Source organism: Anabrus simplex, chromosome 2 (assembly GCF_040414725.1).
Source record: "Anabrus simplex isolate iqAnaSimp1 chromosome 2, ASM4041472v1, whole genome shotgun sequence".
NCBI classification, from domain to species: domain Eukaryota; kingdom Metazoa; phylum Arthropoda; class Insecta; order Orthoptera; family Tettigoniidae; genus Anabrus; species Anabrus simplex.
In genome coordinates this window covers 884,978,712-884,995,245 of record NC_090266.1, presented here as the reverse complement: position 1 = coordinate 884,995,245, position 16,534 = coordinate 884,978,712, and the positions used below count along the sequence as shown (strand labels likewise).

Sequence of the window (16,534 nt, the reverse complement as noted above, 5' to 3'; positions counted from 1 at the left end):
AAGATTATTTTGTAAATAATATTTTTCAAATCTAAGGATCACGGGGATTTATTTCGGAATCCGCAATCTAAGCCATGTCCATGCCTTTAGTAGGTTCCCAGCCCTTCCATCTTCCTGTTTTGTCGTTCACTAGTTGGCCCTACTGATAGTTACTTACTTGTTTTGTTGGAGATCCGCGTAATGCTAGCTACTGTTTTTCCGAGTGTGTAGTGTTTTCTTATATTGTGTATTGCACTCTTACCTTCCCCTTCTGACTGTGTTTGTGCCTTGTTTGGTGTTACCCCTGTAGTAGAGGTAGCAGAATAAACTAAAAATATATGTATTTAAGAACATTTTAGTCAGTTTTTGACGTATAAACAAAAATTCACACCGCCAGTTTTCTTTCAGGTCTGAAAGGGATATTAACTTATTTGCCATTTGTTGGTCATGCTTCCTGTCGTTCGCATTACCATCCCAGCTGAAATTTGGTACATATTGTGATCTCCCACTACAGTCACATTCTTTTCTATGTTGTTTCCCACATAGCTGTTTATCTTATCAAATAATTCTGAATTAGCATCAGCGCCACTCTTTCCCTGTCTCTACACTCCAGTCAGGCTGAGTCACTAGTTAACCTTAAAATATCCATAATAATGATTAATTTGAAATCGTACATCAAGCCTGCGACATTTCTACTGTCATATTTTGCAGCATCCATAATAATGGCAATCAATAATAATAATAATAATACATTTTAAAATGTATAAATAATCCCATAATGAAATTAAATATCCTATGTCCAGTTATTATCTGAAAAAGGAGAATATTCACTAACGATAGTTCAATGACTGTGTCTCCAGTGAGGTCAGCTGCCTTAACCTATAGCCGCAGCTCTGTTACACCAGCTAGGCATTTCCGTCTCACGGCACCAGTCGCTGCTTAGGAATCACATGGAAGGAGCAGACTGAAGAATATCTCCAGCTTCATTCAATGTTTTTGTTCCTGTGTTGCAAGTTGTGTTACAAGTTACAAGTTACTGCGACTTAAGACAGATGTTAGTGATGTTGAAAGGGATAGCCAAGTATCTTTGTCACAGATGGCAAAAAAAATATGACTTGGCACCCTCTACGCTGTTTGGCATCATGAAACGGAAGGAAGCAATTCTGACCATGGAAGTGGAGTGCGGTTCTAGAGCAAAAATACAGAAGAATATTCATTCTTCGCTGTACAAGAAACTTGAAAACATTTTAATGAAATGTTTCGAGGGAAAAAGGAGTGAAAATGCTCCAATTGACAGGAACATACTTAAACGAAAAGCTTGAGAAGTCACACTTATTTTTTATAAGCGGGGTTTGGTCGATTTCCATGCTTCTAATGGCTGGTTTGATCGTTTCAAAAAGTGGCACAATCTTTCATTGCAAAGCGTGTGGCGACAGTGCAGAAGTTAAAGACGATACAGTTGTGTACTGGAAAAAGAATATGTTACCCCGACTTCTTGAAGGATATGATGCTAAGGATCTTTTTAATGCCGATGAAACGGGAGTGTTTTACAATTTGCTCCCGACCAAGACATATGCTGTTCTCAGAGAAAAATGCCACAGAGGCAAAAAAAAAAAGGGGGGAAAAAGTGTTGTTATGTGTTAACAGTGACGGGACTGAAAAATTACCCCCAGTAATAATTGGAAAATTGAAGAATCCAAGATGCTTCAAGAACACCCGTACACTCCCATGTAAATACGATTTTAACAAAAGTGTGTTGATGACCTCGGGGATATTTCTAAAGTTCTTACGAATCTTGGATGCTAAGATGGGATCGGTAGGAAGGAAGATAGTGCTGGTGATAGACAGATGTCCAGCTCATCCTTCAGATACATATTTCCTGCGGAATATCAAAATGGTTTTCTTCCCTTCTAATTGCACCAGTCACCTACAGCCTTTGGACCTTGGCGTTATTCATTATGTGGAAGTGAGGTACAGGAAGGCTCTGGTTCAAAGAGCTATTTCTTTCCTCTAAAAAAATGAGGAAATGAAATTGAATATACTCCAAGCCATGCATATGTTTGTAGCAGCATGGCAACTAGTCACAACGGACACTATTCAAAACTGCTTTGGCCTTGCATGTTTTGATGCCACTTCAGATTGAGAGAAAACTTCTTTCCATGAGACATCTAGGCAAGAGAAAGCAAACTACTGTACTGGACTATTTCAGAAAGTGAAGATTAATATCCTTATTCTCCCAGTTTTCGTGGTCTATTTTTCACAAATCTCTTAAAAATCATGTTAGGCCTCTGTTCCTTCAATTTAAAATTGCAAGTCAGTAATACCTATTTCTCTTTTCCTTGCTGCAGGTTGTGCTCCCAATGGTCCACTAAGGAATTTGTTCCATCTGCTGTTTTATAAATATTTTCTGTTATTCTTGTGTTAATTTCAGTTTTTAGTATTAATATGTTCATTTATTATTTCTTGGCATTACATTAGTTAAAGACATAAATGTATTATTATTTTTTGTGATACATAGCCTATTTTATTTGAACCCCCTTTTAAGGAAAACCCCTTTTTAACCCTATCCAGTCCTAGGCAACTAATACTAGTTGCTCTCCCAGGTCTGCCTTTTCCTTCAGGCCATAATGAAGTAAACAAGTACACAAGATACATAGTTCAAAAAATTGAAGGGAACATGGTTTTGAACACAGTACCTCACACCCAGGTATATTACCAACTAAACCTTTATTCTTTACCATTGAAGTATACAAAAGAACATCCATGTCCAAATAAGGGCAAAAACAAAGTGATAACAGTCCTCCAGGGTGGATTTTTATCACAGTTGGAGAGCTTGAATGTCCAGTTCTTGCAAGACAGCTCTGGTGATGCACACTACATGAGCCCTGGCATTGTCATACACGAGTACAAATTCAGGCCAAAACCATATGCAGTAACCAACACATGCTGTAGCAGTATCCGATATACCCCGCAGCGGTAAGATTACCACGCACGACGATGGTTAGACTCAGTTTCTAACGATTTAAAGATAAGAGGTATAGAACTAAATGTGGCCACAGCACTAGTTGCAAATAGAGGATTGTGGTGACCTTTAGTAAATTCACAGAGGCTTACAGACTGAATGCTGAAAGGCATAACAGTCTATAATGATAATGTATGTATGTATGTATGTATGTATCAAAACATTTACTTACAGACTCTAAAAAAAAAATTTTAAAAATTCATGTATGACACTTGGATTTGCTTTCATTTTCAGAACACAAACAGTAGTCTGTGTACCTCACAACAACACATGGACGCACCGCTATTCACTTCGTTGGTAGGGATAACCTCTGCCCCCCAATTTATTACCCTGTGAGTCATCATGTTGAGTCTGGTTATCCGTCTTATCTACTCTCATCTCCTCCAGAGACTCATCTACCATGTCTTTATCGTTAGTTGACGAACCACCTCTAAGCACACTACCATCACGTAACATCATACCTTGCTATGGAATGGGAGTGGGCATCTCGGACATATTGTGTTGTAAACAGTTTCATTCTTTACAATCTTGTGCAAGATACTGAACAGCAAACAAAATGGCAACATAAGACATTCAGGAAACATCTGGTAATAGACCTCGTTGGATCAACCAGAAATTAAGTCAAAATAGGGAGGCCATCTGCGAGTATGCAGCAAGAAGAGAGACTAAATAGGCATCCGCACTTCCTAGGGCAGTCAGATAACCGCCAAAATAAGTACTGTGCGGTTTGCAGTGACCGCAAGGCACCCGGAGGGAGGAAATACACTGTATATTTTTGCAAGACATGTAGCAAGAACCCAGGACTCCATCCCACTGCATGCTTCGAAGGAGTATCGCATCTGATGTAATGGTAAGCAGTAAGAAACTATATTTGTCATTTATAGTGTGGTGTGACATGTATTACACAGTTAAAAAAAATTAGGGGAACATGTTTTGTAACGTCTGGTATGTGAACGTTAATTTGGTAAATGGGGTTCCAATGGTCGTACAGCATATCTTGAGACCTTAGCTACTCAGGGTATGTTAAATGGAAGTTATATTCCATCTATAGGCTTAACCATGCATTCAACTGTCAGGTGACCCCTCAAAACTTTCGTTTATCACAGCTTGGCACCTACGTGGCATGCTCCGTATAAGTCGACATAGGTCACATTGCAGTATCAGGTCCCATTCTTCATTGAGAGCCTGTTCGAGGTCTTGGAGAGACTGTGGTGGAGCAGGACGCCCACGAACACTTCTGTCAAGCCTATCCCACACATGCTCGATGAGATTAAGGCCGGGACTCACTGCTGGCCATTCCATCTCTGCCATGATTCTCTAACATCAAACATATACTGAAATATTGAAATTTATTGATAGCACTTTCGCTTCAGTATGGTGTATGTTCGCCCCTTAACAAAACACAGACCCTATCTTCAGATTTGCCGTTCCCTATATCGTATTTAATGGTTTTCGCGCCCCACGTTATGGTGTCATAATGTAACGGATCAAACACCCGATATAGATAATTAAAACCAATTGCAAGCTGGGCGCCAGGCTTCGAAATTAAATTGAATTTGAAACCGAATTTAGATATAAAAAGTAATAAACATAATTTAATGAGACTATCCTGGTCGTGAGGTATGAGGATACTGACCATTAAATACCATATGGAAAAACAAAGGAAACCTACTAAAAAGTCAAATTATCTAACGATGTAAAAAGCAAAAAGTTTTATTCTAAAAAAAATATGAAATTACGTAAACACGAGTTTTTTTTAATCAAAATTAAAAATTACTGACTGAGATTACAATTCAATACTACACTCATGGACTTGCGATAACAGGGCTAACTCATGCTCACTGGAGTTGATCTTCTCGTAGTCTGCTTCCATGGTTGATCGTTGTCGTCCCTCTTCCAACAGCATCATCCTTGTCATCTGTTTCATGGAATGGATTCCATCCTGAATCTATCATTCCCTATTTTGCTGAGTACCAAAACCATAGTACCAGCCTTACAATGTGAAATTCCACATCGGAATTAATTGAATAGAGAGAACGGAAAACATCCAGTCCTTCTATATTATTTGAACTTGTCTTTCTAAATAATCTGAGTAAGTCTCACAGAGCCGGTAAGAAATTATTGAGTATAAGCACATCGTAAGCGATGCACCTAAATAGCAGAGTCGGATGCAGAATGCAGAATACTTTATCGTACACATTTAGAAATCTCTGACCTTCTAACCCCATTAGAATGGCAATCAGTACAACAATTTACTAATGAGAAACTCGTTGGTATATTAGAGAAGAAACAAAGAACTATAGAAAACAAAATATCACATTTAAGAGAGAACAAAACAAAATCCAAAAAACATAATACAAGAATAAAACAGACCAACTCAGACCTTGAAAACATCCCATCCACAATAAATTTATCAGATGTCACCTTCACGGATAGTGAAATGAGCTTACTGAATAAAGGATCAAAATTTAATTGGCCTAACCATCATCAAATAGAAGACATAATAACCACTGTAGCTGAAGTAGAATCTAATATAGGGAAATTGCCTTTAGAATCGCAAAATGATACAAGATTCGAAGTTAAAAAGAAACTTCCAACCTTAGTAAAAGAAATAAATAACAACTTAAATCCCGACCTCACTAAACAAATCAAAGAATTAAAAACTAAAATCAACGAAAGCAACAATAGTAACCAAAGCTGAAAAAGGAGAAACTATAGTTATTTTAAATAAGCAATATTACATTAAGAAAACAGAAGAATTTTTCTCAAATGGGGCCTATTCGATAATACAGAAAGATCCTACAATCAAAATTCAACGGAACCTAAAGAAATTACTTAAAAATTTGTCTTTTCTCTTTAATGATCTAGAATGTCAGAAGCTGATAAACATGAATCCCAAGATACCGACAGCCAGAGCCATGCCTAAAATCCATAAATATAACATACCTATGCGACCTATAATCAACTGCATGAATAGCCCAACATATAAGACCTCTAAATTTATACATCATTTTTTTAAAAAGTACTATAAATTTTACAATAATTCTACAATTAATAATTCAATAGAATTCTGTGATAAACTAAATAAATTCAAACTGCAACCACATCATAAAATGTGTTCATATGATATAACTAACATCAACGAAACCATTAACATAATCAAAATAAATTTATTCAATCATAGTAAATTAAGTAAGTGTGAAATAGAAGAATTCTTAAATATATTAAGATTTACTTTAAATAATAATTACTTCACATTTAATCAAAAGATATATCAGCAAATGTGCTTTGGAATGGGTGACCCTGCATCAGGTATACTAACTAACATTTATATGGATCATTTAGAACATGTTAAAATTTTAAATAACATAGATGGACTAAACCTTTGGCTGAGATACGTGGATGACACTTTTGTTATAATAGACAGTAAACTTAACAATAGTGATAATATTTTGGATTTTTTAAATAAATTATACAGTAATATAAAATTCACTAAGGAAGACGAAAGGAACAATTCATTAAGTTTCCTAGATATAAATGTAAAGAGAGCAGGAAACAAATTTGACTTCCAGATTTATAGAAAACCAACGTTTACTCCAGTAACGATCAGAAACGAGTCACTCCACCCCAGCTCTCACAAACAGGCAGCATTTTTGAGTTTGGTTTACAGAGCCCTAAAAATTCCACTAACAAACAAGAATTTAAAGAAAGAACTTGATTTAATAAAAGATCTAGCACTCAATAACGGTTACAAAATAGAAATGATTAACAAAATCATTAATAAGGTGAAAATAAAATTGGCCACTAATCTTGTACCAGATAAAAATAAAAAATCCAAATTTGCAACTTTCACATTTACTAACCCAGCTATATACCAAATCACTAATACCATCAAAAAACAAAATATTAACATTGCCTTCAAGACCCAAAACACGAACCGAAACGTTTTCTTCAACCACAATAAAGTTAATATAAATAGTAATCAATATCAAGGATCTGGAATATATAGGCTCACGTGTGCAGAGTGCAATTTTTCATACGTTGCCCAGACTAGCCGAAGCTTTATAATAAGATATCTCGAACATGTAAATGCAGCCAAACACAGGTAACATTCTGCAGTGAGTACACACCTGCAAGAAACTGGACACAGTTTTACAACTATTGAAAGGGATTTAAAAATCTTAAGAAGAGTAGAAAAAGGAATAGAAATGACGGAATTGGAAAACATATACATTCATTTAGATCAACAATACAATAAAAATTAAAACCTAAATGACAAAATAGAAATAAAGAATCCCATCTTATTACAATTACCGGAACTAATACAAATACTTAAATCAGATATAAATAAATTCTATAAACATTTTAATCCGATAAAAGTTATTGGCTTATTGACACAAACAAACTCAACTCCTCCCCTCACTTCTCCTAGACTATCCCCTCCACAGTCTACTGCAGCTATCAACACGCCGCCTACCTTAACTTCCCCTTCCCCCTCCCCGCCAAAACGTAAACTCATCCACACTCACTCATACAACACAAGAAGTGCAAACAGGACAACAAGTAGTTCTCAAGAGGCTAGGAGTAACACCAAACAATTACGCAGCAGAAAAGAAAGTAAGTGACAATTCTTCCAATAAGATGTTATACAGAAATACAATCAAAACCATATACATATAATTTTTATCTTTCATTACAGACTTACCAACGAGCCATTATGGAACGTTCGAGAACATTTTAAATCCAATATCACATCAAAAAGTGTTTCATCAACAAGTTTGTTCACGAACAGTTTTACCCCATTGATAATATAAATTAATACCAATACATTTTATAAATGTTACTCCAGCAACGAGAACAAGTCCATTGACCATAATGACAATCATCAACTGCAGAAAATATTCAATACTGTTATGGAGTTTTAATGACAATTATACAAGTTAAGCAACAGGAATCAACACAACTAGCCAGATCTCAATAGTTTTTTTTATTTTATTCTTATTTTTAAACAATTTTAAAAGATGTTTACCAGATGAGTTTCGGTAATAAAATGTTAGACTGAAGAAGATTTTAGACAAAAAGTGTTAGCTTAAGACATAGTTTTATTGTTGTATGACTTTTAATATGTTATAAGATTATCAATTAGTTTTATAGGAGCAATCTTGAACCAAAAGAATTGTTTTATGATCTTATACAATCTTAGATTAATGATACTTTGGCTGATGATGCTCACGAAAAGGAGCGAAACATGTACCATATAAACATCATAACAAATATGTAAGTTTGTACTATATTGTTATTGTATTGAAAAGGTGGCAATTGGCAAAACTAAAGGAATTGTATCACATATTCAGCTGCGTCGCGATTTCTCTCAGTTTAATGCGCCGGTTCTGTCTAATGATCACATTCACACTGTGACCTTTGCACGGGTCCTGGACATTGCGGGCCTCCCTTCGCGATGGTTGTCCGTGATATCCATGCGTCCAGCTTCGAATTGCTGACACCACTTTACGATACCTTGCCGGGAAATGGCCCGCTCCCCATACACAGGACTAATTTCACGATGAATGTCCATGCAATTCTTCCTTTTGCACCATAGGAATCGGATTGTCGCACGCACCTCACATTATGAGTGAACGTCCAGTTGACGCGCCGTTGCATTTGGCCGCTATTCACACAATACTAGAGGAGACACCACAGCAACCTGCCTAACAGACGTGTGGGCAGTGTCTGTCCCTTTCTCCGCTGTGCCCACATTTGTGACACACAGCGCACTGCTGCGGCGCGTTAGTGCAACTAACCTTTTGATCCAACTATGTATTTTGGATTATGAAAGTACAACATACCAGATATATGTGAATAATCCCTGCCATCAGATAATCCCCAACCCTAATTTTTGGAAGGGAAATTTTGAAAAAAAAAGAAATTGTATTTATATAGCTTTGTTAAATATTTAAATTGAAAACTGAATACTACATTACAATAAATGATAAAATCATTAAACAACTCCTCACATCATTATTTTCAAAATATACTAATGTTCGGTCTGCATTAACAGTTCACAAGAATAAATATGAATTTTCCTGGTGAAAACTAATAATAAATCTGTAAAAATTCACAATCTTTTCCTTAAGACTGACTGGGAGACATTGCACAGTGCTAGTATTCCTACAAAAACTGCAGTTATTTCATTCAAAAACACTACTGAGTTATCCACGGCTAGCCTTAAAATCATAGTTTTTAACTCTCTTGCTGTTGCTATAGCGTCATCTGACACATTTCACTCATGAACACACATCCAGACTGTCTCTTTTCAGTCTCATATTTGCATATTCTGTTTTTGATTTCTGGAACTTTGTTTTTCATCTGTAAAATGCCCGGTAGTTACTGTTTCTGTGTTCAAGACAAGCTTTATTTTTTGTCCAGTCATTGTACCACAACTTGTGTTCAGATTGTTACCAGTTTGCTCAGCCTCTTCAATAATATGGAGCTTTCCTTTAGTCATGAATGACTTGTAATGAGAACTCATACTAGCAACCCTAAACACATGCTACTGCTTAAACAGACGCGATATGTACGCAGCACGTTTCTTGCATGTGGCAGCGGCAGAATGGTTGGAAAGAATCACACTTCCAGATTTTTGTATGTCAGGAGCACTGTACCAACCTTGACTCAAATGATGGCTGCATCAGAACTTTTCACTGCCAAATTTTGGAAAAATATTTGGTGGTTATTTGCATAGATACATTATTACTTAGTGTTCCTTGATGATGATGATGATGATGATGATGATGATGATGATGATGATGAAATAATAATAATAATAATAATAATAATAATAATAATAATAATAATAATAATAATAATAATAATAGCATCCTCAGAAGAGAAACTCATCTGACCATGACTATTCAACAATAATAATTCATGATAATAATATACAGCAACAATATTTGGTTTAAGAATTATATAAAATTAATTGCATTTAGATTAATATTATTAAGTGCAATATTTGATTATTGCTGGGCAGTATCCTTTGCACAGGAGGATGAAATTCTGTGCTACTGTATTTAATTATGATATTTGTGATTTCTGAGGGGCATACATGAGCCGTGATTTAGCCAGAAGTATATAGCTGTGTGTGATTTGTTTTTTTGTTGGTTTTTTTTTTTTTTCTTTCTGAAATCTTTGAGTTTTGGTTTACTATTATCATGCATCCATTGCAGGTATATCTATATCAGCAGCTTCTGTGTCCTTCTCATGGAAGAGTCATACTGTAAATCTCATTGATACACCAGGGCACATTGATTTTACGAGTGAAGTGGAACGGGCTCTCAATGTCATGGATGGGACCATCATACTTCTTGATGGCACATCAGGTAATAATATGGAAACTTGCTAGAATAAAAGCTTTTGATAATGTTATTGTAAATCAGCTGCACGAAAATCTGTACTCTTGTATTATTGTTTGTTTAGTTTTACATCTTCTGTTGCAAGAGGATAAAATCCAGATATTTTCTAATATCATTTTACAAAAATCGTGTAAAATTATTGATATTTGACACCTTAAAAAGTAATCTAATTAAGCAGCAAGAATTGCCTAATCATATCAATTGGTCCCTAATCCTTGATCCAAAATGACACTGAAAACCAACTGATGTTTAGTGGGGTTCTATTAACATTGCTACTCATTGTAGTAGGAAGTAAGTAGAATTGACTTAGTTGAAACCAAGTTTAATTAGTTACGTTAGGAATACGTTTCTCAGGTGTTGAAGGAAATGGGCTCTGTGGGGAGTAGTATTGTTCATCTGAGAAGTTATTGCATGAAGCATACAATAATTGTTGTTGGTTAGATAAACTACTTATTGAATGTGACCATCATACTACTTATCTGGCTCCATGGCTAAATGGTTAGCATGCTGGCCTTTGGCCACGTGGTCCCGGGTTTGATTCCCAGCAGGGTCGGGAATTTTAATCATAGTTGGTTAATTTCTCTGGCACGGGGGCTGGGTGTATGTGTTGTATTCATCATCATTTCATCCTCATCACGACGTGCAGGTCACCTACGGGAGTCAAATAGAAAGACCTACACCTGGCGAGCCAAACATGTCCTCGGACACTCCCTGCACTAAAAGCCATACGCCATTTCATCATACTACTTGATGGCACAACAGGTAATAACATGAACATTTTCTAGAATAAAAGCTTTTGATAATGTTATTGTAAAACAGCTGCAGGAAAGTAAGTCAGTCTGTCTGTCTGTCTGTCTGTCTGCCCCCCCACTCCTGTATCTCACACAGCCATCTACTTGCCAACCATGACCGTTATTATTCTATCCTCCACGGGCTAAGGCTGCAACCAAAAATTTTGGACCAATGTTTTTTTTTATTTTTTTTATATATATATATATATATATGTACTCATCCACGTGGTGTTGCATGATATTTAGTGCGCGGGCACTCAGGACTAAAGTAAGATCTTAGACTCTGATACACACCTGACCACGGCTGCTGCAGTACAGTAGAAGAGAACGTTGTTGTAATGACAATATTATCATACCCTTCGAAAATTCCTGTATGAATCTGTGCAATACCCTTTGGTTACGATGTGAACCTTTTTACTGATTCAGCCATTATTACGGGCAAATTCGGGCATATTAGTTTATCAATATTCATACACTACTCCAGTGTTTATATTGAATGCATACTGGGAGAGTTGGCTGTGCAGTTAGGGGCGCGCAGCTGTGAGCTCGCATCCGGGAGATAGTGGGTTCGAACTCCGCTGTAGGCAGCCCTGAAGCTGGTTTTCCGTGGGTTCCCATTTTCACACTGGGCAAATGCTGGGGCTGTACCTTAATTAAGCCCATTGCTGCTTCCTTCCCATTCCTAGGCCCCCCCCCCCCCCCGTGGGTGGGGGATGCAGATGAAGAATACACCCACGGTATCCCCTGCCTGTCATAAGAGGCGACAAAAAGGGGCCCCAGGGGCTCTCAACTTGGGAGTGTGGGTTGGCGACCACGGGGCCCTTAGCTGAGTCCTGGCATTGCTTCCACTTACTTGTTGCAGGCTCTTCACTTTCATCTATCCTGTCCGACATCCCTTGATCAACTCTTGTTCCTTTCGAACCCCGATGGTATTAGAGTATTCGACGTCTAGGGAGTCTTTCATTTTCACGCCCTTTGTGTCCCTTGCCTTTCTTCGTCCATTACTTCATTTTTCGAAGTGACGGATCCCTACTTGTTTCTTCTCTTTTCTCTTTGTCTACGCCCTGTGGGTGGGAGACGCAGATGAAGAATACACCCATGGTATACCCTGCCTGTCATAAGAGGAGACTAAAAGGGGTGACCAAGGGATGATTGCATCAGAACCATGAAACTACTTGTGATTAGTACCATCGTGCGGGGAACACCATGGGTCGCCTTTACTTGCGAGTAGTACCACTCTGTTAGGTACTTCATAGTTTTGTGATCATAGCAGTAGAGCGGGGTTCACTGTGGGTTTCCAGTACCTATGATTAGTACCACTAAATGAGGAACATCACGGTCTTACGTTGCCCGTGATTAGTACCATTAAGTGAGAAACACCACGGGTCTGGGCGTTGCCTGAGGTTAGTAACACAATATGTGCAACACTGTGGGTCTTTGTTGTCTATGATTAGTACCCACTATATGCGTAACTCCACAGGAATACCAGCACCCGTGATTAGTACACCTTGGTGAGGAACACTATGGGTTTGTGTTGCCTCTGAGATTCGCTATTATGTGAGAAACACCAGAGGTCTGCGTTACCTGTATGACGTATAATACTTGTGAGTAGTACCATAATGTTTGGAACACCTTGAGGTTATGCTACCTTTGATTAGTACCGCAACCTGAGAAATACCATGGTTCTCCTTTATTAGCGATAAGTGCCATTAAGAGGGACCGTTGACATGGATATTGAACTCCTGTAGACAACAAGCATCATCGATTCAGGATCGTGCTTTGGAAACAGTCCCTTGGTCCGTAATATTGTTTCTGGTCAGGTGAGGCATTGCGGGTCGGATCCACTGATTGTTTTAAATTCATATTCATTCCTTCATTCTTCATCATCACGTATTGAATTCTGGTCAGTGGATGAATTTTGTACTTTTAAATTGTCATTGCATTTTGTCTCATTTCGGGCCGATCACCTAGATGTTAGGCCCCTCTAAACAACAAGCATCGTCATCATCATTCCTAGGCCTTTCCTATCCCATCATCACCATAATTCCTATCTGTGTTGGTGCGACGTGAAGCAAATAGCTGTATTAAATGTGATCGATCATCTTCCGTATCAATTCCTCACTACATGCACCAGCGAGCTCCCCCCCCCCGATATTCAAAAGTTTTGTTTGAAGGTGGTGTCGATGTTATGTAATAATGCCCCACAACTGGTGTAGACAAACATTGGGAGAACATGTTTTTGCAATAAGTACACTGACAGTAGTTGTTAATTCCTCAGAAATATAGGCTGAAATAAACAATTGCTTAATTTTAATGCTACATACTGAAATACTGAAGTTACAGTGGTGTGCATAACTAATTTCAGAGGTTAGGTTATGTACTTCTGCGTCTGGTAAAATTCAATAAAGTCTGTTCCCTTGTAAATTTATAGTGAAAAGTCATCATTACTCTACAGGATGCTTGAAATATGTTTTCATAATACATGTGTGGTAAACCTAGGTCAGGTGACTCAGTTTGAAGTAAGAAAATGGAAACGTTTGCCACAAGCCTCTGGAGTGAGACTATTGCATTTTTTAAGAATGAAACTAAATATGTATGTACAGACTATTGGAATTAGAAAATACCATGCTAATGAGTAAGCCGCTACTTGGAAAACGTCTGCAAAAACTTTTAAACAAACCTATTGCAGTTTCATGATGTTTTTAATGTATTTTTATGCAAGTTTGGTATCTTTTCTGACTATTATGGTAAATCATGTATAACCTTATAAGAACAACCTTAAACCGAAGCAGTTTTGCATTCAACAACAAAAATCTACTTTCAAAAGGAAGGGTTAACCATGGGCACACCATTATCAGGAGTTATAGCGAACATATTCCTAAATAACAGTGAAAACATTTTCTTAACCAACTAAGAGACGTGGAGGGAGACCAAGTTTTAAGAGGTTTGCAACTAAAAGAACCTAAAGAGCTGGTTAAAGATGTAGATTTATGGAAGCACTTAGTTAATTCACAGAGGCTTGCCGACTGAATGCTATTAAAGGTGTAACACTGTACAAAGATGTATGTGTGAGATAATGATCCATCATCTAGCAACCACATTTCCCTGTGTATGTGGTGAAGATCAGCAGTTATTCAGCTGGGTTCTGAAAATAGCATAGGTCTGTTAATCTGATGATAGTGCAAAAGAACAAATTTGTTAGGCTGTACCCATGCATGCATTAATTATTTATTTAATTAAATTAATTATCTTTTTTAATTTTTTTTTTTTTTTCAAAGAACAATCTGAACCAAAGCTAGTTATGGTGCAGTACAGGTCTCTTGCTTGGGTAGCAGGGCCAGTTTAACACAAGAGTAATCTTCGGCTGAAACAGTACAAAGTTGTAACTACAGTAGTGTGTGTAGGTAAGTTATGAAATGAAAATCCACAGCCTGTTTCCAGTCATTTGACCGGGTCGGGAATGGAATGAATGAAGCCCCCATCTAGTGGCGAGGATGGGAATTTTGCCGACTGCTGAAGCCCATCGCACTCCTCTGGTGCAACGATTAATGCCTGACAGATGAAATGAAATTATATTTGAGAGTGTTGCTGGAATGAAAGATGACAGGGAAAACCAGAGTACTCGGAGAAAAACCTGTCCCGCCTCCGCTTTCTCCAGCACAAATCTCACCTGGAGTGATCGGGATTTGAACCATGGACCCAACGATGAGAGACCGGCGCGCTGCCATCTGAGCCACGGAGGCTTCATGGTAAATATCTATTTGTTTTATTGCTGTCACTGTGTAAATAATGTGTGATGGGGCAGTTTATATTAATATAGGCAAAGATTTCTGGAAAAATGTGCTTTCTACTGAAACCCCGTTTAAGGTTAAAAAATCAAGTCCCTGTGAAAATGCTAAATAGGGGTTATACTGTATTTATTTTGCTCTTGCTAGCATTCTTACTTGAGCATTTACTTATTGGTAAGGGTAGCTTTGGTGTCTATGGCTGTTAGGGATACCATATTTTCAGTATACAGTTGAACCTCAGTTATCCATTCTTGGAAACGTTTTCCCAGATTATTTGTTCAAATTACCTGGTCTTGTGAGCATCCTGATTGAATCAGTTTTTAAAAACCCTGCATTATCTGTTCCTCAAGGAAACAGTTTCCCGCATCAACCATAGAGGAATTTTGGTCCCACCAACACTAAATCCTCGATCAAGCATTTCTCAAGACTGTCAGAATCGAACATAATGCATTTGAAAACATTTGAGAATGAATACTTGCACTCAAAACCATAGTCACAAGTATAATACAACATAACCTTTGAAAGATGAGTAGGCCTAATGGTAATTTATGGGGTACAAGACTTACAAAAACTTACTATTATCCGCACACTTTATCTTGGTGCATTTGTGTACAGGGGTGAGGAATAAGGAGTGAGCTGTCCCGGTATCGATAGTGCTGCCTGGTGCTGCCAGCTGAATGAAAATGAAATCTGAATTGAATCGAGAATATGATCGATCGATATGAAATTTCTAAACCGTTATCATCTTAAGCCATCAACTATGTCACATACACATTATATAACATTATAAAACATTTCTCGATACGAATCTTGTTCCTAGCATGAATTTCTATACTTTGGCTTTGTTGTGTAAACAACAACAGTACTAATACGTAAAGTGTACGCCAGATGTCGCACAACGATGCTTAAGCGATTCATAGTTTATGTTTCAAAGGTTGTCAGTACGAATCTCGAAGATCGCCGAGGTCGACCTATTCAGCACTAGGGTGTAAATGCACCAAGATAAAGTGTGCGGATAATACGTATACCAGTAACCAAATAATAAGAATGGAACTTCCCGTCATCGTGGTAATTAGAGCAAGTACTGGGAAAACAATCAGCAGTGAACTTGTTTAAAGGAACATATTCACATCGCATTCACCTGGTATTGTTTAGGGATACCAAGCAAGTCATAAAGCAGAGTGGTCACAACAGTTGGAAGGAGACATAGTGCATTCCAACAGCTCTACTTGAAGACAGAACGAGTTTCATAAAATATTCCTACTTGTAAAAATTAAAATTTTGTCCGGGGTTAGACGTCCATTTTTGACAGATTTTTTACGATTGCACTGCTGAACCGGTTTTTGGCAGTTCTCTCAAGGCACTGGTTACTGGGCTTTCAGATAAGAATAGAGTCTCGAGAGTTTGCGATATGCTTGGAAGATTCCTCTTCTCTCGTGACTTGAGGTATTCTTACCGCTGTGGTTGGTCATGGCTCATGTCTGAGTAAGTGTGACAAAGTCTTTACATAGAGAGGGGAATAAGACGAACACATCACTTGTT

General features: G+C 37.6%; 1 protein-coding gene across 2 annotated transcripts in view; it reads left to right on the top strand.

Moving 5' to 3' along the window:
- mRRF2 (mitochondrial ribosome recycling factor 2) overlaps positions 1-16,534 on the top strand; it is a 370,843-nt gene that overhangs the window by 58,786 nt on the left and 295,523 nt on the right. For both annotated transcript variants that reach the window (XM_067139519.2, XM_067139520.2), the window contains exon 4: positions 10,228-10,380. In XM_067139519.2, coding sequence (XP_066995620.2) covers positions 10,228-10,380 — 153 coding nt within the window. The remainder of the gene's footprint in view (positions 1-10,227; positions 10,381-16,534) is intronic.